Below are 22,448 nucleotides of genomic sequence, written 5' to 3' on the forward strand. Positions count from 1 at the left end.
TCAGACGACGATGGGCGACACGGTCAAAGACCTTCGAAAAATTGAGGAAAGCGCAATCTGTCTGTGTGTTCATGTCCAAGTTAGTCTGTAGATCTGTCGTGAATTCAAGTAGTTGTGTATCGCAAGAGAGACCTTTCATAAAGCCATGTTGGGTGGAACTAAAAAAAAAATGTTTGATTCAAGATGACTGTAAATGTGAGAAGCAATGATATGTTCAAGTAATTTACAGCTGATAGAGGTTAACGAGAAGGGACGATAATTTTCAACCTGATCTTTACATCCTGCTTTAAATATGGGAATAACCTTTGCGACTTTCCAGTCCCTAGGAAGCTGACCGGTACACAGAGTGTCTGAAAATGTGAAATAATATTTGGGAGGACGTGGGAAATGTATTTTGTAGTATCTTTGAATTGATATTATCTAGACCACTAGAAGTAGAAACTTTGAGGTTGTTGATTAGTTTAGTGATGCCCTCAATGTTAATATCTACGGGTGCCATGAAAGGGTAATCAAGTTCCGGAAACTCAGGAATGCTGGAGTGATCTTCCCGCGTGAAAACAGAAGAAAAAAATGTGTTAAATGCCATTGCACACTGGTCTCTTGGGAGAGGTAATTGATTTTTGCCCTTCAAAGTAATATCTGTCACAGCAGAAACAGGTGATAATTGTTGCCAAAACTTTCTGGGATTGCATTTTAATAATGATGGTAGGTCATGTTTAAAGTACTTGTCTTTAGCAGTGAATAACGCAAAAGTATAACTTTTAAGACATTACTTATATGAATTCCAAGCAGAGGCACTACAAGCGTGCATCGCGGTCTTATACAGCCTTTTTTTATTTCTCAAAGTTCGCAAATATTTGTTAAACCATGGGTTTCTCTTATCATTAGATATGTCAATTTCAGGGACGTATTTGTCGACTAATAAAGTAATCTCCTCTCTAAACAATGACCAATTTTCATCAACAGTACGACTTGACAATGAGGGCAAGAATGTGCTGTGATAGAATTCTTCCAAGTCAGAATTCATACAACTATAATTGGCCTTACTGTAGTCTCTAATCACTTTCGTAGTTTTACCCGCAACTTTGAGAGGAATGTTTATTAATAATTGAACGAGCTTATGGTCACTAAACCTTTCAAGGCAAGAGATTTCACCTACATTATCAGGATCTGAGGTAAGTAATAAATCCAAAATATTATTGACCCGTGTTGGCTGGTTGATTAATTGAGCGAAATTAAAATCAAGCGCAAAATTCACAAAGTCAAGAGACATTTTTGAGGTGGATGAACAATTTATCCAGTCAATTTGTGGTAAATTGAAGTCACCAAACAGATAGACATTATTAGTGCGGTATTTCTCAATAGCGAATGTGGTGCTGCTGCAAAGGTGATCTATAAAGGACCCGCGATCTGCGGCTGACCCGCAGATCGCGGGTTCGAATCCCGGCTGCGGCGGCTGCATTTCCGATGGAGGCGGAAATGTTGTAGGCCCGTGTGCTCAAATTTGGGTGCACGTTAAAGAACCCCAGGTGGTCGAAATTTCCGGAGCCTTCCACTACGGTGTCTCTCGTAATCATATGGTGGTTTTGGGACGTTAAACCCCACATATCAGTCATAAAACCAATGAAAAGGTTCCGTGAGGCCGCTCTTCAAGCTTTCGCTGTGACTGTGCTGCGCCTTCCGCGCAGGCCTGTTGTTTTTGCATAGATTTGTGTCTGCGCGTGCGTATGTATGTATGTTTATATGCTTGTGCGTGTATATGTATGTATGTATGTATGTATGTATGTATGTGCGTGCGTATGTATTTGTGCACGCGCACGTGTGTGTGTGTGTGTGTGTGTGTGTTTGTGTGTGTGTGTGTGTGTGTGTGTGTGTGTGTGATGAGCGTGACCTTATCGCCAGTGTCGAGGCACCTGCGTCTGGTTCCATTGTGTCATCGAAAAATGCGAATGATCGTCGCGAAACGGGTTAATCACCCACGGGAAAGATGAACCAATCACAACGCTTGAGGCACAGAAAGGGAATAAAACAGGGATGTGCTAACCACCGTAATCCCACACTGTTACTTCCAACTGCGCATGCATGGTTTCGGGCCCCAACGTAACGGTGGCAAAGCTACAGTTTGGATCTTAAACGAATAATAGGGCGACGTAAACAGGGACGGGAAAGAAAAGACAAACTTTCCCGTGCCTGTTTGCGTCACGCTGATATTCATTTAAGATGGAAGTGCATCAACTCGCTCAATTGTCTCTTCTGATGCTGCAGTTTGGAATTCTATTACTTGGAAGTGAGTGTACTTGCGCGTGCATTGTACGCTTCGGACGTTTATGCATATTTCATGTTCACGCAAAGCTTGGACCTAGTTCCTGGAAGAGTTTTTCTCGTCCCGTGTACTTTAGCTGCTCTATGGCTCAATCGTCCTTTGAGTATCCCATACATGCCGCCGGCAGCTATCAACAAATCCGTCTTTTGACACCCGGGCTCATGGATGGCGCGGAGAGGACTGAAACGTAATGGAAGCGGCTGCCGCAGTGGCGTTCGTTCAGCGCCTGCGACGGTTGCGTTTGGCCAACTATATATTTAACATGCCAGTTATCTCCATGGCTATCGGTCTATAAATTTTAATTTCATTCATTTTAAGTCACCGCACCGGTAACGCGCCTGTCATACAATAACAATAGACGTACATCGAGCGATATATTCCTGTTGCAACGGCTGAGCCTGTCCTCACACCTACTACCTCGATTGATTTTGTTCCTATTTCTGTACAAGTCTCGCTTGCCGGATGCCGTGCCGACCGGTCGTGCCCCCGCGATCTCCGACGACAGTGCAGCTCTGGCCTACCGGCTCGGCCTCCGCCATTTCCTGACGCCGTGAAGCTCTCACTGAGTGGTCCCCGTCCTCGGACTCCTTCGACCGTGTCTATCTTTCTCTGTCTTCTCTTCACTTCGGTATGTGGGTGTCCTCATCTGTATTTCTAGCTTTTTAGGCCCCTCCTTATTCGCATTCCTCGTGAGCTACTGTTGAGGTGTCGCACTATGATGCACACAGTTACGGGGCTCACTTTTATCTTCTTTTCTTTCTTTTCAGAATCACTTAAGAAAAAAAATTCTGTACAACATGGCACAACCCTCAAGCACTCAAGGCCGGGCCCATGGCTGAAACGTCAATTAAAAGTCCTTTCACTTGTGAGTCAAACACCTTGATGATGATGATGATGATTTGTGGGGTTTAACGTCCCAAAACCACTACATGATCATGAGAGACGCCGTAGTGGAGGGCTCCGGAAATTTTGACCACCTGGGGTTCTTTAACGTGCACCCAAATCTGAGTACACGGGCCTACAACATTTCCGCCTCCACCGGAAATGCAGCCGCTCAGCCGGGATTTGATCCCGCGACCTGCGGGTGAGTCAAACACCTTTTATTCTTTTATTATTCCCGAATACAGTGACAAACGTTCCTCCACATATATATATATATATATATATATATATATATATATATATATATATATATATATATATATATATATATATATATATATATATATATATATATATATATATATATATATATATATATATATATATATATATATATATATATATATATATATATATATATATATATATATACGATCGCTAAAGAAAAGGAGCGTTTCAAACATGGTTGTCTGGAAAAGCGAAATTATAATGACCAGATTTATTGACCTACAATTCTGGTTTCTCCGCAAGCTGACTGTTACTGCGACGCGGCACGCTTTACAGGCGGAAAGCCCCTGCAAAATCACGGATTGTGTTTCAAGCCCTTCTGTTCAAGAGCTCGTTTCCAGTTAATTCCAGCCTCGACGTCGGTGTCGGTTGTGAGCGGAGAACCAGCATTTTCTTTAGTTAAAAATTCATATATATTAAAGCATAATCAAAATAAATATATTTGGTTCAAGTGAGAATCGAACCCAGTCCTTCGGCGTGGAAGCTGGTGTTCTACCGCTGAGCCTCGCCATTGTTGAAACTGTTTGAAGAAAAAAAATACTAATGCGTATGTCATGTTGTGGCTGAAGTCTCCCTTTAACTAACATATTATGCGTCACAGAAGCGCACAATCTCCAGGAGTCAAAATAGTTGGATTACGTCAAGGGTTTGTATTTTAAGCGAGTGTACGTAACAAAGCACCGAGACGTGTATATGGTCGTCGTCAGCAGAAGAATCAACAAGATGAGCATCTGCATAGGTTCACGTGTGGTCTTTTTATCGAGACACAAGCGTCAAGGCCTCAAAAAGCTCAAAAACAAACAGCCGACGCAGGCTTCCCGCGCTGTTGACATCGGCACAAGTGATGCAAAAAATAAATCACGTCAGATTGATGCCAGAATGACCCCGCAGATCGTCGAAGTGTGACGTCACTGTGATGTCATTACGTGACATCGTCGCTAGGTCAAAGGTGGAGTGACGACGAAGGCAGTGCATAACCAGGTGAAGCAGAGTTGCCGGCTCCGCTTATTGTAAGCGGAGCCGACAACTCTGCTGTCACATTGGGTGGAAATAATATTTGTTTGGGCTTTACGTCCCCAAACCGGTTTTGCATATTCATACTTCATTCACGCGCACCTACGCTAAAACAGACATTTTCAACTCATTTCCCTTCCTCCACGTCATCAGCATGTGGAATGGTCTTCCAGATGACACCGTAGCTGAACGTGATAGAGAAACATTCCGACACTTCCTAAACACACCTTTTCAGGATTATCTGCTCGATTTACTCCCATAAAGTTCCGTAGCGTGTATTGATTGCTAGTTTCTTGTCTCGTTTTATTTTCATTGTTTCCTATTTTTAGCAATTTCACTAGGTTTGAATGCTCTCATTCTTTCAATTCGTAGTGTAATCTTGAGCAATGTTCTTCCCTTTGACTTGAATAACTCAACGTATTTTTTAGGAATTGTGTTTCCTTTTTGTAGACTGTTTTAGAGTCCATATCTCGCATGTGTTACTGTCTGTGTTTTGTCGCCGTTGTAATATAATATTTTTTTCATCAATGTCGCTGTTAGGCATTGTATAATCTGCGACATTTTTTTCTCTGTGTTATTGTTTGTATCTACGTTTCTCGTAGCGCACCTTTCGCAATGCTCCATTGGCATGTAGGGTATTTTGAATAAATAAATTAATATGTTTACGAGATGCGCCGCAGGCAAGAGCTCCGAAAATTTTGGCCATCAGCGGTTTTTTAATGTACACCCAAATCGAAGTACACAGGCCTCCAGCATTCGCCTCTATCAAAACGGGGCTTACAAATGCCGCTCTACCAAAACGTGGATTCTATCCCGTGACCTGCGGATCTGCAGCTAGCACTCCAACTAGGACCACCGTGACGGGTTAACTGAGAAAGTATCATCATCATCATTATCATCGTCATCATCGTCGTCATCATCGTCATCATCATCATAATCATCATGATCAGCCTTACTACGCCCATTGCATGGCAAAGCCCTCTCCCGTGTTCCGCCAGCCAACCCGTTCCTGTGCTCGCTGCTGCCATGTTACCTGCAAACTTCTCAATTTCATCGGTCCACCTAACTGTTTACCTTCCTCTCGCGCGTTTGCCTTCTTTTGGAATCCAGTCAGTCACCCTTAATGACCAGCGGTATACGCTGCATACGCACTACATGGCCAGTGAAAGTGTGACACACTTTAAAAGGGCACTCACCAGGCTCCCAAAATACAAAAAAAGAGCGCAATATTCTTTCCTGATGTTTCTCGTCCTTCTTGGCGCACTACTGTGACATAGACAGTAATTCCCGTGACGTCTACAGCGTACATGCTCTCGATTCGTTGATATACGCGAAATATGACATGCGATTCGACTCCTGCATTGCTCTGTCATGCAGCTGCTCATCCATTCTTCCTTGTTACCGGCAAGCAGCGATAACAGCGTGCTGCCGAGAAGCGTGCACAATCCTGATAGGCTCTAGCGCTTGGTGCTGGTATAGTTGACATGCATTCAAGAACTAAGGGGCGAAGATGATGTTTCGTGTGTATGAAGGAGAGGAGAAAATCATCCCCTCGTATTTAAACACGGGGTGTTGAGTGACCCTTTAAAGATTTCCTTTAAAATTTGCCGGGGTTATTGGCCAATTACCCGGAGGGGGATTGTGCTATAATAAAGATGATGATTATGATGATGATGATGATGATGATGATGTATTTCTTATATAGCTCATGCCCACTCAAGTGAATTGAATAAAACGCGTTCTTGGGTGAGCTGGTGCATGATTTATCCAAATTGGTAAACACAAAAAAAAACAATGAAAAGAGGACTTGAAATAAAAAGGCTGGCACCAACCAACACCGGACTTGTTAGAAAGAACATTGTATTCCAGGTAACTCCACTCGCGTGCGCGCCGAACATCAACAAGCCCCGTGGCAAAGTGGAGACGATATTTAGTTATCGAGAGTTGTATAAGAAGCGCATTTCGTTGTAGAAAAAGTGCACTCCGTTGCGTTATTTATTTATTTATTTATTTATTTATTTATTTATTTATTTATTTACAAATACTGCAGGCCCTGTTTGGGCCCAAGCAGGAGTGGGTAACGAATGTCAGTGACAAAACAGAATGATAAAAATATAAGAAAACACAGTACTTGGTACAAAAATAAGGAAATTCTCAACATCAGGTAGAATATAAATAATACATAGCAATAATGGCATTTGTTATAAGTACAAAGACGGCTCACTAACATACCTGACACCCTTACAATCTGTGCAAAAGTAATGGGTCACTATCCGCTGGTTATCTGGCCCTATAGCACTGCTGTTTCTTGCCCTCGATTACGGTCGACTCCAAATTTAGTCGAGGGAATGGTGCACAGTTGACGTTACCCAAACGAGCAAGTACGGTTGTGGTCTTAAACTCGTTCACGGCTTAATTTTCGTCAACGTGGCCTCATCAAGTTAAAGGACCACGGGACGGCTCAATGCTCTTCCGTAGTGGAGTACGAAGTACTCTAAGTCGTCAACCACCTTTTATAAATACACAAAATTTAAACAAAAGGTATTTAAAAGGTTAAGTAACAGTTAAAACAGCTAACAAAAGTGAAAATGTATAAAAGCGCCCCAAACTTTAGTATTTACTTTTACTTTAGCCTCTACCTGGAGCGTCAAAGTGGTCAAAGTTGTATGTGTCATTAAAAATAGTGGTCAAACTCGTATGTGCGATTAAAAATAGAGTTCTCTACGAGGAGCGATCTCACTAATGCCAGCCCTTCAGATAGGAGAGAAATCCACGGGACCGCTCTAAGCTCTCCCACAGTAGAGTGCCAAGTACTCAAAATCGTTAATCACTTTTTCTAAACACACAAAAAAAAAACAAAATCCGCCACCTTCAACCTGCGCTAACACAGCTCACATGAGCTTCCACTCAACACCGACACTACCAACCAGCTCACTCACTCAGGTTTGATCGTTTAATGAACTCGCGAGCAAGGCGTATATGGTGAAAAGCCTTAACTAAACAGCCAGACGCCCTTGCCGACCCGAGCGGTGCAGTGAAAAAATAGAGCACACCAGCGACAACAAGAAGAAGTCACTACTCAACACCGTCGCGCCCAGCTAGCTGACAGCCTGCGGAGTTACGCAAGCGGCGCTAAACTGCACGGCTCAGCCACGGACGGCGTCGTTAAGACAAGGCGGCGGAACATGTCCGGCATTACTCCGAGCGCACCGTATTTCGCAGCCGGCAAGAGGCGACGTCGTTCTCTGGCGGAAATAAAGGGTCCCCCTTTACGACCGGCGGTCGACGGGTTGGCGGCGATTGATTCGTAGTCCCAGGAGCAGGGCCTCGCGTTTTTTGTTTTGCGTCGAATGTGGGGGGGGGGGGGGGGGGGCGGGGGACCTCGGTTGCGAGTGCTGCCAAGCGGCAAAAGAAAGAACGACGAGACGTTGTCTGTCTGTCTGCGTGCGGGCTAATGTCGAAACCGAGCGCGCGTCGTCGCTTGAGAAACTACGCTGCCGCTCAGTTGCTTTGCTACGGGAGAGCCAATTTGCGTGAGTAAAAGTCGCGGTGATGCCCGCCGTAGCAGTGCTGTTGCGTACGGTTGGCACAGCTATACGCACGTTCGATTGAAAGAAGACGAAGAAATACGACGCTTTCACAGCGAAGATGCCCTAGTCCGATGATGATGATGGCCTAAACGATTGGCTCATACCCACTCTGGACGATCGGCCAAGAAACGATTACTTAGATAGTGGATCACATATCACGTTTAAATGTAATGAATGTTGAAATGGTTAGAAGAAATGAACTTTTACTAATTGAGATATATACAATGAAAACAACTTTGATTCGATGAAGAATCTTTGTACAGTAGAACACATATCCCCGTGACATGACCTACCTAGGAGGCTCCCAAGAAAAAAAAGTATTAGAAATAATGAAATCCAATCTGATTCGATCAAAAGCCGCTTTAAGAATGGTTTTTATCAGTGACTTGATGAGAGTACACGATAAAAAAATAATGCTTGATTGTTTCATCCTTTACAGAATGAGCAAATAAGGTAAGGAGCTAGACCAGCTCTATGGATGTAGTAATTTAGTTTTGGAACTCTACAGCGTATACTTTCTTAAAACTAACTTCATTGCGTGTTGACCAGAAAATCCTACGCCTTGTCGCCGTTGTCGTCGTCGTTGTTGTTGTTGTCGTCGTCGTCGTCGTAGTAGTAGTAGTTCCACTTAGTAATACCAATAGCAGTAGCCCCGCTGGTACTGTGACCAGATGAGAAGTGAGAGATTACGATCGAGACTGGTCCTAAATTCTGTTGATTATGACCGTAATCATGAATATGGTGGAGCAAATTGACGAGACTAGATATTGTTGTGACTACAATGGTGTTTATGTTGCACGCAATCTCGCTAGCCAACCTGACGCTCGCGCACGCTTACAACTTCGCTGTTCGAGAGTTTTCTCCGTGTCGAACTTACGGAACTTTCGTATCTTCCACGTCATCGTCGTGCTTCAAAGGTAGCACATATGGGTTTGCATAAACGATCTTTTCGGGGCCCCTAAGTGCATTAAATCGCTGCAGCAACATCGTAGATTTCACCTTGCATCATGGCCAATCACAATGCTGGCTGAATAACGCAACGAGAGCGAACGGGAGAGCACGGAGTATTAATTTCGGCTGGCTGATTCCTTTAGCGATATGTCTTATCTTTCGTTACTACGTTCTTGCTTTTTGCTTATTTTTTATTTAATTTTGATTTACTCGAGATAAATATGTAACAAATTGCCTTGGTGGACACGACTAAAGGCTTAGTAGTCGCCTCACTAAGTCGTACCACCCTGTCGGCTAAGCAGAGTAAATACACTTGTTTCTTTCTTGTTTGTTGTACACACAACAAGCAAGCCTCTTTCCCCGACGCGGGATGGTTGTTCGAGTGCATCATTAATTTGCATCACGCGTGTTGTTTTAGTACTGCAGTGAAACACCACGACATTCTGCTCAAACATGAACTCGACATGGTGATTGCGATAATTAGACGGTTTGCTTAACATTCTACGTTTTACTCTCGGTTATAACATAAAAATATTATAATATGCACCGCCCTCAGAAGCACGACGGGCCAGCCCCTCACGTGTGACAGAGAGAGAGAATAAAACACTTATTGGTAATAAATAAGTCGCTATAGTGGTTGGACCTCCTAGCCCGGAAGACCATTGGCTCTTGCCGCCATCCGCGCTCGGTAGACCAGGGCTTGTTGCTGCACTGGGTCCGAGATGGACATGGTCGCATCCCACTCAAACAATGTAGGATTATGATTGTTCGATATACTGGGATTCTTTTGACCCTCTCCAACCATGTGAAATAAAGTGGCCGTCTGGTGACGGAATTTACATTGCAGACTGTACATCGATGGGTACAATCGAAGGGTACAAGGGTATTTTGAACAATACTTAAGAATTCGGAAATGCTGATGATTGTAGTCGTCTCCACGCTACCTGCGATGCCTTATCTAATTTAGGGTCAGGTGGGGGTAGAGTGCGTCTGCTCAGCCTGATGTGTTGCAGAATGTCAGTAGACAAAAAAAGGGGCTGGGAATCGTCCTGGTCAGCAAGAAGGCGCGCTGTGGATGGAGCGACGGAGGCCTGGTGTATAAGGGATCGGAGGCGGAGGCATGAGCGCGTTCACTGTGTACCCTGGTACCCACAACTGTGTACCCTGGTACCCATAGCAGCGGTATCCACTGACCCTCTTGATGACCGCGCTGTTGAAGAATTGAATGAGCTAACCGGCTGTATTGACCTCTATTGTGATACGCCACCTGGGGAATCCGTTAGGACAAAGGTGGCTTTTAGGTTACGCATGACCAAGGATATACCACCCTTCTCCATGGATGTGATGTCTACTCCGCTAGCTGACATGCAGCTCACGACCTGTCTCCTGTTTAGCACGGCTGCCGACGCGTGGTTGTGCAGTGGTCCGGCGGCATCCACAAAGAAGGCGTCTTCCCGATCTGAATATATCTCATATATTTCAGCTCTGGCAGCTTCTCTGTTTTTGTGATGAACGGGGTGCATATTCCTTGGCAAATGCCGAATATAAACTTCTTTTTGCGATTCTTGAGGTAGTGATAGTTTACCAGCGACCTGCAATGGTGGATTTATGCCGAAAGTGTCTATAGAGTAGCGCGACCTGCCTTGGTACGTGCGAGCCGAATCACTCGGTTTGTGTGATGAGCCTCGAAGAGCTCTGACGCTGTGTTACACGTGCGACAGAAAGTCGCACCAGCTCGTTCCCGCTAGAACCATAGGAGCTTTTCTCGGCTACTGTAAATGCCTCACATATTATTAGATAAAGGTTCGTGGTTACTACCTAAAATACTATGCTTGTTTGAGAGCCATGTCAGAATATTTAACAAACATTTACCAGGACGTTCAAGTTTTTGACCTAAAACCAGCTACTCAAGCATGACTTTGTATGAAAAACATCAGCTGTAGTGCATGAATGAAGCGTTCGGCCAGCATTTACTAAAGTTCTTTGTGAAGTATACTCCGTAGCTGTAATCAATACGAAGTTCAACTCAATCTCTCATAGTAAAGCACAAAGTACTCTAAATCGTTCACCAGTTTTTTCTAAACATATACTCCGCAATGATTCGTTTTAGCTCCGTGAAATGTGAAGCCAACTGGACGGCTTTTTTGCTCTCCCATAGTATACTGTACCAAGTACTCTAAATCGTCAACAACTTTTTTCTAAACACACAATAGGGACAGACTAGTGCCCTCGCGTAGTATAGTACATCGTGCTCTAAATCGTTAAAAAAACTTTTCTAAACCCATTTTATTGGCTTATAATAGGATTTAGGTTGCACCAAATCGGTGAGTGTGTAAACGGAGCGCGTGGACCAAAACAAGAGTTGTTGCCCTCTCCCCAATGGCCGCAGTGGCGGGGCAGGTGTACCGGCTACTGCTCGTTGTTGTACGGTGGTATTGGTTGTACAATAAAAACTTGGCTGCATATCTGCGCGCTCCGCTGCGAATGGCGTCGAAAGGCAATAGTCTTCTAACGGCCTTCTTTCGTGCATAGCGTTGCATTGTCAGCGCAGCCTAAAAAACACTAGGGTTTATACAAAGGCGTATCTATGTACTTTCTAGTAAAGGAACACAACACTTAATACTTACGTACTGATGTTGCTCCTCAGATATGCGTAATGTATTTTATTTTTGGATTGACCATGTTCACAAGTATGAACACAGCCAGCAGTTCAAAATGGCTAGGCGTTGAGAAAGTGCACTTTGGCCGGGCGACTGAATCATGTGACAGACAGAACAAACTTTCTGCGTTCCAGTAAAAACTATAGTCTTTTAGAAAAGGAAGCTCCCGCAAGACATCGTGTAAGGCAAGGACATACAATCGCAACCGTCGGAAGAATTCAGGTTGTGCGAAGATTTGATGCCAAACGCGCGTTTTGCCTCGCACACTTTGTGGGATCGCTCAAGATGCTGGAGAAGACAAGACTTCATACTCACTGCAGATAGTTCTAGAGAACGCCAGATTTCGCAAAAAGAAAAAGAAAAAAAAATAGATAGAATTATATAGGAATTAATATATATACATATATATATATATATATATATATATATATATATATATATATATATATATATATATATATATATATATATATAAATTGTGAGCATCATTACTCGTTCCGTTTTTCCATATGTATATACTCATCATCACCACTCCAGTTTAGGTTGTGGGGCACATACTCGAGACAATAAAGAGGAGGAGTCTTGAGATTACTGGACGCCATCTTACAACCAAAGTAGTACTTCAATATATACATAGGATTATATAGGATTTATAGGATATAAAATATAGGATTTATGCAGGATTATTTAGGGTTATATAGGAATTATAAAGGATTTATAGAGCAAACTTTAAAGGAACGCTGCTTCCAAACTCGGTCACAGGAACGGCTTTCAGCTCTCCCATGGTAGGGTTTGAGTACTCTGAATCGTTAACCACTTTTTCTAAACACACGCACACACACAAAAAAAAGCTCTGTGCTTACTCACTCTTTATACCACGGAGTTTCTCGCAATATTTACCAGAGTGAACTCTGGCGCTGCGATCGATCAGCCACCATGGAAATGGTGGGTGACTTGGAATGACACTGATTTGCCTTTAATCTTCGTGCTTGTGGTTTGGAACGCACGTGTGTCTCTGTTTGCTGTTGTGTTTTAGGGTTTAATATGAAAAAAAACATGAACCGTTGTAAACTTTATGAACCCAGTTAAATTGGTGAGCCATAATAGTTAGGGTGATGAAATGGAACTGCTGAACATTTGCTGAACTTCGTTTTGCGACAAAGCGGCTGCAGGTGACGCCGTGCCAAACGAAGCCAAACAAACTAAGCTTAGACAAATCAGTGTATTAGCCATCATTACAACGCTGGCTGAAGCGTCATGCATTGCAGCTCCCATAGACACTATAGCGCCAGATTCCCCTCTAGTGTATTAGTAGGAAACTAAATGCTTTAGACAACCTACAAATGGGATTTTGCACCCATAGGCTCCACTGGTCACACACCTTCGCTGAGCGGAATGGTCCGAAATGTTTTGGAGGGTGGTATATAAATAGTAAATGGTTTTCGATAACTCTGACTACTACTATTATACCACATTGACAGGTGTTTAGCTCTTTTCGATGGGTGTTTAGTGTTTGGTCTCTGCAGGCCGGCTTCGAACACATGTCGATTAGTAAGGAGAAAGAAAGGTGGCGCATCCGCAACTCAACTCTGACGGGGCCTGGAAAGACGTAACAAGTTCGCACATTTCGTATAATGGTGCGGGACGTGAAAACACATGTAGTGACATTGACAGCGGGACAGGCAATGACTTATTCTATGTTTCATACACACCAAGCGTGAACTAACTGCCTCAGCAAACAGCAGCGACTTCTTTGCGCGTATGACTCCTCTTTCGCGAGTAGATTAACGACCCGGCGTAGTTACAACACCAGACGGAATCACCCAAGCAACTGCAGTGGTGACGTTGGACAAATGACGCTCCCAGACTATCGGCGGCGCCACGATTTTTATTTTACGACGTTCCCTTTACCATTGAGCTGCTCAAAATGCACCGTACATCCAGTCAAGGGTGTACATTTCTGTTGACTTGCTAAACGTTAGCGAGTACCTCAGAAAAGTCGCGACGGCTCCAGGTAGAGACACGGAGCACGTGTTACTCTTCGTTTGAGACAAAATCGGTCAGCAGATAAGTTTTCTTTGAGCATAGATTTGTTTAGTTAGTTAGTTAGTTAGTTAGTTATTAAGTTATTTTTATACATTTCGATGGTGTCGTTTGATATCTGCGTGTGTGTGTTCTTACACATGTGCGCTTCTATGTACTGCTCTTTGTTTTTCTTTTTTAACATATGTACGTTCCATATTCCCTCAAGAGCTAAGAAATAGCTGGTGCTTTTCTTCTGCGTCAACATCTCTTTATATATCTTATACTTTCTTTTAAGTGAGCTTGCAGTGCTAAACATTGACCGCGAAGTTATGGTGTGGATAGAAAATTACCGTTCAGGCCGCCAACAGTGCGTAGTATTAAATGACGAAAAATCGGGTTTTGTAAACATCACTTCAGGAGTGCCACAGGGTTCAGTCCTAGGACCATTTTAGTTTTTAATATATGGAAATGCATTTCCTCAGGAATCAATTCTAATATACGGTTCTTTTGTAGATGAATGTGTCTTGTACAGGAAAAATAGAAACGAGAGTAAGGTCGCCCTGCTCCAAAGTGACTTATCGCGCATTAAAAACTGTTGTTCTAGGTGAAAAATGACATTAAATGCCATTAAAGGTATTCATGTTACTTTCACGTGTAAAAAAAACTAAGTTATCTTCAGAGTATGCAATCATCAATAGTATAGTAAAACAGAAACCCCCTTATAAATATTTAGGTGTAACTTTTGCAGCCGGCTGTTGATGGAATGCACACGTTCCTTCAGTTGTTGCGAAGGCCGCCAAGTCGCTAAATTTGATACAGCGCAGCCTGACACATGCGCCGGCATGTTTAAAATCAACGGCGTATTCAACATACATTCGACCTATGCTGGAATACGCTTGTTGATTGATTGATTGATTGATTGATTTTATTGATTGATATGTGACATTTAACGTCCCAAAATCACCATATGATTATGAGAGACGCCGTAGTGGAGGGCTCCGGAAATTTCGACCACCTGGGGTTCTTTAATTGAATACGCTTGCGCCGTGTAGAACCCCTGGCAAAGTACTTTAAGTGAAAACTCGAAACAATACAAAATAGAGCTGCAAGGTTTGTCCTAAGTTGGTACTCAAGAAATGACAGTTGCACCAATATAGAAAATGAGTTAGGATGGGAATCGCTCTCGGCGCGTCGGAAGAAACTGCGGCTAAAGCTCTTGTACCAAATATTTCATGGTGAAACCGGCATTCAAAAAGAAAATTACTTTCGCGATCTTCATTATCATTCTTTCCGAAATGATCATTGTTTCAAAAATCTTGAGTACCGTACCAGATCTAATTTGTATGCTAATTACTTTTTGCTCATTTCATTAGAGAATAGAATCACTTATATAAGGAACAAGTGTGCTGTATAAATGAGGATGTGTTTTTCTCAACATTGTAACCCCCCTGCTGCAGCGCCTTTGGGCTGAGCAGGGTAATCATTGAATAAAGAAAAAAAACCTCAATAAGAAAGTTAGTTAGTTAATGATTGATTGATTGATTTGTGGGGTTTAACGCTCAAAATCACCATATGATTATGAGAGACGCCGTAGTGGAGGGCTCCGGAAATTTCTACCACCTGGGGTTCTTCAACGTGCACCCAAATCTGAGCACACGGGCCTACAACATTTCCGCCTCCATCGGAAGTGCAGCCGCCGCCGCCGGGATTCGAACCCACGACCTGCGGGTCAGCAGCCGAGTACCTTAGCCACTAGACCACCGCGGCGGGGCAAGTTAGTTAGTTGGTTAGTTAGTTAGTTAGTTAGTTAGTTAGTTAGTTAGACTCATCTTTTCACTTCTACATGAATAAAGTGAAGGATTCTGGTTAAATAATGTGATAGTTGAGTCGTTGAGCGCGTGATAAGCATGCAGTTAGTGTACAGAAGCAAAATACCTTACCAGTCACTTGAATTACCCGTTTTGAAATGTAAGTCATGAACATTGCAAATGAAAAATGACGACTGTACTTCAACTCACTAGGTCGTACTCCACTACAGCGGCGCCAAACGCAGAAGTGTCTGACGTATACTCGGCGAAATGAGAATAAGAGGCCTATACTTTGAGAGTAATTGGAAGATGTGAGCAAATCGAGAAAAATCGTTCACTGCATTTAGAGTCGCAAATTGGGTCAAGGTCATTTAAATGGCCGGCTGTCATTCAACGGCTACAACGAATACGCGAATATAGTGTGTTAAAGGTGAGCTCCATATTTATGCACGCTTTCGAAACGTTCGATTCGTCAGCGACCCGAAAGCGTATCGACGCAGCTTCCTGGAGTGTATTTCGATACCACGCTGACGTGACGTACAGCTGTCGTGCGTATCTGCCGTCGAGCCGTGTATGGGCCAGTGGATTGTTGTGATGGAGAGCACGGAGCTTGCATGTGCATAAACGTTACACCCCGTAGCGCGTGCAGCGACAGTGCCGGATCGATGGAGACCCTATTACATAAGCATATCGACCATAATATTCGTCGCTGGTAAGGGGGGCAAAACCATCTTTTGCAGGGGACTGAAGTTCTGCTGGCTCGAACTGTCACAATAGTGGCTGGCCTGCCCTCACCACTTGACTTCTGCCAACAGCAGTCACCAGAGGAGTAGGCAGAATTTCCTTTTTTTTTTTTCGCGGGGGAAGGGTGCGGGCATAAACGTGATTTGAAGTGGGGCCTGAACACGCAGGTGGAGTCCTGTGTCATTTTGTGCTCTGTATGCTATGATGAAAAAAATTTCGGGGTCACGGGAGGGGGGGGGGGGGACCACGGGCCCGGGGTGAGTAATCGAACCCGTGACTTTTCACGTCCTGCAGCCGAACTCCGTAACCAATGTATAGCACGTCAACGTATAGGATTATTTTTTTCTTTTGTACGTGGCGCTAACAAGAGTAAATGTGAAAACGTAGTCAGCCGTGGTGGATCAGTGGTTGCGATGCTAAGCTGTTGACCGAGTTTAGGCCCGGCCACGACGGTCGCATTTCGGGGAAAACAAAATTGTGGAGTCCGCTGTGCTTTGCTGTGTGATATGAGAGCACGGTAAATAACACCTGAAGGTCGAAATTTCCGGTGCACTCCACTAAGGCGTCTCTCATAATGGTATCGGGCTTCTGGGACGTAAATCTTTATATAGTATTAGTGTGGAAAACGTACTGGCTTTTGCAAGCCTCTCTTTAACCGATGGACGTTTTCAGTCTATAATATGACTCCCCCCCCTCCCTATATTCTTGCTGCTGCCACCCATTCAGCTCAAAATTAATTTTCGCATCCCTCCACATTTGACCTCCAGTGCGTCATGTCGTAACGTCATCTGATGATGTCATCAGCTGAATACATGATTATATGTACGACTCGCGTTAACGATGATGCCGTACCCCTTCCTCCCTGAGTTACACAATGATTTTGCCCTAATAAAACAGGCATAAGAGGATACATTCGCCTCCACTGTGACAGTGGGCAGTGACGGGTGATTGCACTGAATTTACTACCCGTACTCCAAAGAAAAAGTGGACACGGCAGCACCGCCGTGACGATGTCGCCTTACGTGCCTCTACTTGTGCAGGTTTTGGCGTGGTTCTTCGCGGACGCAGCAGCGGCCCATGTTATCGCTGGACAACACTACCAATGGACCCCGATAAAGAATGCGCACCAGCCCTCGAAGGAACTCAACTACTGCGCAACTAGATCATCGCCAGTGGTGTCAACGATGCTGTGCCACGTGGACTTCGTCGACTGCGCACCCCCGTGGAGCACGATGACGTCCTCCGCCTCCCCGATAGCAAGCTGCCCGGAGCATATAAAAGCAAGGGCCATGGACTCGACCTTCAGTGGACACGGCAGCACCGCCGTGACGATGTCGCCTTACGTGCCTCTACTTGTGCAGGTTGGTGATCGAAAGTATGGTTTTCATAGTAACTGTACCTGCCTGATTGTGCTGCCGAGTCCACACACTGTTCTTGGTTGCTTAAATGACTGTGTTTCAGTTGTAAGCCTGTTACTGAAGTTGTCCGGTGACGTAGAGGAAAATCCTGGGCCCGAGGTTGAAAAAATGCTGGAGGAAATATTAAGTAACCAGAGTAAACTACTAGCAAAAGTTAATGAAATTCAGGCCAAGCAGACATCTACGGATGCCAGCATTTCCGACATGCATGTTAGGCTCCAGACTATTGAAAGACAACTTGAAGGGTTGGGTGAAACACAGAACCGGCTTACTATGATAGAATCAAGTGTTGGTCGCCATGACAGTGAATTGACGGCCCTTGCCAGGCAGATCGATGACTTAGATAATCGTTCTAGACGCAACAACCTTATTGTACGCGGAGTGGAAGAAGAAGAATCTGAGGATGAGGCAGTACTCTTAAGTAAGGTGAATGACGATATCTTTGACAAGTTACTTGGCTCAAAGTGTAGATCCATTGAGAGAATTCACCGTCTAGGAAAGAAAATACCTGAAAGAAGCCGTCCGGTCATCTTGAAAGTAGGAGACTTCAGGGACAAAACCAAAATACTGAAAAACTGCCGCAAGCTCAAGGGGACACAATTCAGTATCAGTGAAGATTACTCTAAACGAGTAGTTGAAATCAGAAAACAACTATGGATTTCATCAGCGGATGAAAGAGCAAAGGGAGCAAAGGTTAAACTAATCATCGATAAACTGAAAGTAAACAACGTTCTCTATGGCTGGAATGAGGCTACCAACGAGCGATTCAGGTATGCTAGCCCAGGTCTCACCAGCTCTGACTGACGCAAATCGAGACCAACAGCATCTGCGAAGGTTATTAATGTAAACGCCAGAAGTTTGCTGAATAAAGCTGATGCAGTTGAAGCCGCAATCCTGGAGCATGAACCGGATATAATGGTCGTAACAGAGACTTGGTTACATACGGATGTAGCAGATTTCGAAGTAACACCCACAGGTTATATAATTGTTAGAAAAGACCGGCAAGGAAGAGGTGGTGGTGTTGCGTTTCTTATTAAAGACAACATTAGGTTTTCAGTGTTGGATGATAATTGTGACATAGAAATGTTGTGGATATGGTGTGGGTTCAGCGAGCGAACTGTGTATATTGGAGGGATTTATAGAGCGCCGAATTCCTCTCAGGATATAATCGCAAAGCTAAGAAATTTTATGGATTCTAATTTTAGCCTCCAAGATAACGTATTATTATTAGGGGACTTCAATCTTCCGGATATTAATTGGCTATCCCAGTCTCCTGTATCGGAACAGGTCGCAAGTGCTGAGCAACTACTGGAGTTGGCATTCTGCTACGGGCTAACGCAAAGTGTCGCTGAATTTACTCGGATAGGGACTACAAGGTCATCTATCCTTGATTTGGTTTTTGTGTCCCCAAAGCTGTTGCCGTTACTCAGCCATTGTGAAGTTGTAGAAGGCCTGTCCGACCACAGAATGGTAGTAACACACCTAGCACTGTCCCCAGACACCTTGGGTAAACCCACACTTAGCACTGTATTGAATTTTATGGCGGCTGATGATGTGTCTATTTTGGACTATCTTGAAAGGTCCTTTGATGAATTTCAGGTCCTTTACAACACTGACTGCAGCACTGATAGGCTATGGCATTTCTTTTCAATTGTTGTACGGAAGTGCATAGACAGCTATGTACCCAGGATTAGAAAACGCATTTGTAAAACCAATCCCTGGATTACCAGAGAAATCATTCACACAAAAAGAAAACTAAAACGGAAACAAAAATCTTGTGCAAAAAATTGTACCCCTGAAGCAACAGCTTGCATTTCTTCAATGAGACAAGAACTGAAACGTCTGATCAAGCAGTCCAGGAATCGGTTTTTCAATGTGACATTGACGAAATACTTGAAGGAAGCCCCCTCAAGGTTTTGGCGCTTTATAACTCCCCCAGCAAGCTCCCCGCGGCCACCTGAAATTACTCAACAACGTGTTGATGATTTCAATTCTTTTTTTGCTTCTGTGTTTACTCATGATAATGGCATTTTGCCCGAGTTTTCTACGTCATCATTGCAGCGGCCGATCGATGATGTGGTAATTAGCGAAGAGGGTGTCCTAAATCTTTTACTTAATATAAATACAAGAAAAACCCCCGGACCTGATGGTATACCAAACGAATTTCTGTACAGATACGCTGAATGGGCGGCTCGCTTCCTTACAAAAATATTTCAGTCGTCCCTGCGCAGTGGCTCTTTCCCACTAGCGTGGAAGCGGGCTAAAATTACCCCTGTTCACAAAAGTGGCTCCCCACGGGACGAGCGCAACTACCGTCCTATTTCGCTTATCAGTACATGTTCAAAGATACTCGAGCACATTGTTAACAAACACCTGATGTCCTATCTTGATACGCACAATCTATTATTTTCGAAGCAGCATGGCTTCCGCCGAGGCTTATCTACAACTACACAGTTAATCGAATTTGTTCATGATCTTTCAAAAACAATCAATTTGCGTGGTCAAACTGATGTGGTATATTTGGATTTCGCAAAGGCATTTGATAAAGTGTCGCACTCAAAGCTCCTGTTTAAAATTGACAAAACGTTTCAAAATAATCACTTGACAAAATGGTTTTCATCCTATCTCAGCTGCCGTCAGCAGTTTGTTCAAATAAAAAATAAACAGTCTAGAGCAGTTGCAGTTAATTTCGGAGTTCCCCAGGGGAGCGTGCTGGGTCCCCTTTTATTTTTGTTATATATAAATGACCTACCAAACCGGGTTACGGTCCCGATAAGGTTGTTTGCCGATGACTGTGTTGTTTATAGCAGAATCGAGACTGAACATGACCAAGTTAATCTAAACAACAATCTTCAAAGAATAAAGGATTGGTGCGAAGAATGGCAAATGAGTTTGAACACAGAAAAAACAGTCTTTATGACTATAACTAGAAAGAAAGCACCTCTAGATTACAACTACCAAATTGGCAATGCTTTCCTTAAGCGTGTACAAAACTATAAATATCTTGGGTTATGGTTCACGCCCGACCTCCGGTGGAACACTCATATTGATAATGTATGCTCCAGGGCTACCAAGGCACTGTATAGCCTTAGACGTAATCTTTATACCGCCCCATCTGATATAAAGTGTCTTGCTTACAAAACCCTTGTCAGACCTATTATCGAATATTCTAAAATTGTCTGGGACCCTTACACAAAGACAAACTGCAATAAAATAGCAAAAATACAGCGACTTGGTGCGAGATTTATTTTTAATAAATATCGCCGACATCATTCACCTACTGAACTTTGTAAAAAAGCTGGACTGGATAGTCCTGAGTTTAGGACGAGGATTGAGCGTCTGAAATTCCTCTACCAGTTAATTCATAATCATTTTAAACTAAACTATTCAGATTACTTCCAGGTCAACACACAAGAACACTCCAGACATCGCCATAATATGTACATACCACCCCTAGTCCCACGTAACGATTGCTTTAAGTTTAGTTATTTTCTACGTGCTATTGAAGATTGGAATATGCTGCCAGAGTCTATAATTGGTTGTTCCTCGCTTACATCATTTGAACAGAATCTCAAACGTTTATTTCCTGAATAACAGTGATGTGCGTCTGTACTTTTTGTTGGTTGCATGAGACTGCAGTAGTTGTCTTTCAAATCTTTAGCGCGGTGCAAAAGTGCCGCCTCAAATGCGTCATGTGCTGTTCTGCGCGTATGTATTGCATTGCATGTGTGTTCCATTTTTTTGTTATGTATAACTTCGAGTTGCTGCTCACAATAATACCGAGAATTTATCTCGAGACCTGTACGGTACTTCTTTTTCGCGAATAATTGTTTGTACTTCCACCCTGTAACGGCCCACTTCTGGGCTAACAGTATAAATAAATGAAATGAAATGAAATGAAAAAGAAAGAGAAAGTTGACCAAATGAAGTAGCATTACCCAACGTCACGACGCGGACGCAAAAAAGCCTCACAGATGGCGGCACATTATCTAGCGTTGCTGTTTGCTTGATCAACGCTTCTGGGAAGGCATGATATGTTTTCCGCTGGATGGACATAGTTGTCCGTTTTTAGAGCTGTTTGAAAGTTCCTGTGTGTTTTTAGCGGTGATGGCTGCACTATGCCGACCTTTTTCAATGTAGTTTGATGGCCTGCCAAATGCGCCTACAAATCGCCGAATGGGCTCGTTTTAGTCGTGACACCTGTTGAAAAAAATGCGTTAAGGAGACTCCTTCCACTACATAAAACTTATGTAGTGTTTTTTTTTTTCTGAATTAGCTGCTAATAACACCGTGGATTTGTGGTAGGGCCCCTGCTTGCCACGCGAACGGCCGGGGTTCGATCCTCAATGGGACCGAAAATTTCATTTTTTTACTCTATTTGCTTCTTTGTCGATTTTTCACTCACGCACAATTTTTTCGCTCACAACCAACGGTATCGACGTCGACGGTGCAATTTCTGCGACACGAGCTCTCTAATGCTATCGCGTTGAAAAAAAAGGAACGGACCAAGACGCACTTCTCTGTCCGTGTCATCAACTTGGCGATACTGTTTCCCTATTCGTAACCAACTCTACCAAAACTACCACCTCGGCCAATCGGTAACGGGAACGTGCAAAAAACACACGTTGTCACAGTCGCCAAACTAGAAAAAAAAGCGCAATCGCTACACTAGTTATACGGCTTTTCGCCGTGTAAATTTATACTAACCGGATATCGCGCCGCCACGTTTCGTTTACCCCGCGATA

At 43.6% G+C, this 22,448-nt stretch overlaps 2 protein-coding genes across 2 annotated transcripts in view; one reads left to right on the forward strand and one right to left on the reverse strand.

Annotated features, from left to right (window-relative positions):
* RhoGAP100F (Rho GTPase activating protein at 100F) overlaps positions 1-22,448 on the reverse strand; it is a 162,956-nt gene that overhangs the window by 114,882 nt on the left and 25,626 nt on the right. The gene's annotated exons all lie outside the window — the stretch shown is intronic.
* On the forward strand, positions 17,283-18,511 carry LOC119185826 (uncharacterized). The gene has a single exon (XM_037434693.2). The coding sequence runs from the start codon at positions 17,296-17,298 to the stop codon at positions 18,505-18,507; it is 1,212 nt and encodes a 403-aa protein (XP_037290590.2). The 5' UTR covers positions 17,283-17,295; the 3' UTR covers positions 18,508-18,511.

The sequence above is a fragment of the Rhipicephalus microplus genome, chromosome 10 (assembly GCF_043290135.1).
Source record: "Rhipicephalus microplus isolate Deutch F79 chromosome 10, USDA_Rmic, whole genome shotgun sequence".
In the NCBI taxonomy this organism is placed as follows: Eukaryota; Metazoa; Arthropoda; class Arachnida; order Ixodida; family Ixodidae; genus Rhipicephalus; species Rhipicephalus microplus.